This window comes from Limulus polyphemus, unplaced genomic scaffold (genome assembly GCF_000517525.1).
Source record: "Limulus polyphemus unplaced genomic scaffold, Limulus_polyphemus-2.1.2 Scaffold5380, whole genome shotgun sequence".
NCBI classification, from domain to species: domain Eukaryota; kingdom Metazoa; phylum Arthropoda; class Merostomata; order Xiphosura; family Limulidae; genus Limulus; species Limulus polyphemus.
Genome location: NW_013670990.1, coordinates 50,775 through 52,878, shown reverse-complemented (window position 1 = coordinate 52,878; position 2,104 = coordinate 50,775). Strand labels below are relative to the sequence as shown.

Here is a 2,104-nt window from a genome sequence, read left to right as displayed (position 1 = left end):
TTGGGTCAATCGTTTACCAACGAATAGTGGGATTGACTGTCACATTATAACGCCCCACGGCTGAAAGGGCGAGCATGTTTGGTGTGACGGGGATTCGAACCCGCGACCCTAAGATTGCGAGTCAACAGCCCTAACCGCCTGGCCATGCCAGGCACACTTTGTAAATGACAAAATAATGGAAAAATGATAAAGATGTTTTGTTTTTCATTAACACTTTCGTTGATTGCAATTCCAGGAATGTGATATATCTTTTAAAATGTGTAAACTGTGGTGAATTATATGTTGGCAAAACAGATAATTTAAGATTAAGGATAGATTTACATAAATTCCATTCTAAATCTCCCGAAAAACTAAGTCCAATATATATACCAGCAAACATTTTAATGAATGCATTATGAGTAACTTTAAAAGTCTGAAACAACCATATCTTCATTTATTCCCTTCTTGGGTATATGGTATAAAACACAAATGATTAAATTTTGAAAAATATTTCATAAATATTATTGGCGCCTCTTTAACTGTTACAAAACTCCGCCATTGCCTAGTCCCAAGTCCAAGATGAGAAAGGAGGAGGGTTGGGCGCGGGGCTAGCAACTCCACCCTGTAAAAAAACAACCTGCTACAGAAACTGCAACAACAACTTCATCCCAGTAGCTGCCTCGATGGGAAGACTCCTCTTCGGTGGAGCCCATGACGCGGACTGGTGAAAGCCTTCAGGAAGCCAGCTAACTGGCAAGTCTTCTTACGACCAAGGCCAAGACCAGGATAGGGACCTGGAACACCAGAACCCTGTATGAGAGTGGCAAGTCAGCACAAGTGGCCAGCGAGATGAGAAGATACAACATCAAGGTTCTCGGACTATGTGAGACTCGATGGAATGGAAGCGGCCAGACCAAACTGTCTTCAGGTGAAACCATCATTTACTCTGGACATGAAGACGTGGACCACGACCACACCCAAGGAGTCGCGCTACTGCTAGCGTCAGAGGCTACAAGGGCATTGATGACATGGGAACCCGTCTCAGCAAGACTTATGTCAGCAAGATTTAACTCCAAGGGCAGGAAGATAACCATCATCCAATGCTATGCACCAACCAACGCGGCAGATGAAGAAGAAAAAGAAGACTTTTACAGTTCCTTGCAGTCCCTTTTCGACCGGACTCCAAGAAGAGACATGAAGATCGTGATGGGCAACTTAAATGCTAAGGTGGGAGACGACAACACAGACAGAGAACTCATCATGGGCAGACATGGCATAGGCACCTGCAATGAGAACGGAGAGCTGTTTATAGACTGCTGTTTTTTCAACGACCTAGTCATAGGTGGCACCATCTATCCTCACAGGAATATTTACAAGACCACTTGGACATCACCAAATGGGAAGACGGACAACCAGATTGACCACTTCACCATTGACCGCAAGTGTAGACAAAGTCTGCTGGATGTCAGAGCAGGGCGTGGCGCCGACGCAGCGTCAGACCATCAGTTGCTTGTGGCAACACTGAAGACGAAGCTGAGATCCTCCTGTGACTCTTCAGGCAGACCACACCATAAATTTAACATTCAGTTTTTGAAAGATGGCAAGAAAAAGAAGAGTTCAACTGTGAAGTCAGAAACAGTTTTGAGGCGCTGACAGATTTGGTAGAAGAGACAATAGAGAACCACTAGGCTGAATTACAGAAGACCTGGAAGACCACTTGTACCAAAGTACTGGGGAAGAGGCAGAGGGAGCAGAAGGAGTGGATGTCGAAAGAAACATGGGAGAAGATAGAGTGGAGAAGAAAACTGAAGCAGAAGATTAATAGATGTCAGGACCAACAAGTGAAGGGAAACTTAAGAGCAGAGTACTGGGAAACAAACTGAGAAGTGAAAAGAAGTGCAAGACACGACAAGAGACAATACATACAAGGTTTGACAGAGGAGGCAGAAGCTGCAGCTAGTCAGAATAACATGAAGAGACTCTATGAAATCACGTGAACCTTGTCAAGAAAGAGCTTCAACCTAAGTAAGCCAGTCAAGGTCAAACAGGGAAGAACCATCGCAAGCGATGTAGAACAGAGAGCACGGTGGGTAGAGCATTTTGAGGAGATTCTGAACCGACCACC

The 2,104-nt window shown here is 44.7% G+C and overlaps 1 protein-coding gene across 1 annotated transcript; it reads left to right on the top strand.

The window, feature by feature from the left end:
* Positions 1-828: 828 nt before the first annotated feature.
* On the top strand, positions 829-1,632 carry LOC106472495 (craniofacial development protein 2-like). Its single transcript, XM_013933150.1, has one exon. It carries the CDS (start codon positions 829-831, stop codon positions 1,630-1,632), a length of 804 nt encoding a protein of 267 aa, XP_013788604.1.
* The last annotated feature ends 472 nt before the right edge of the window (positions 1,633-2,104 follow it).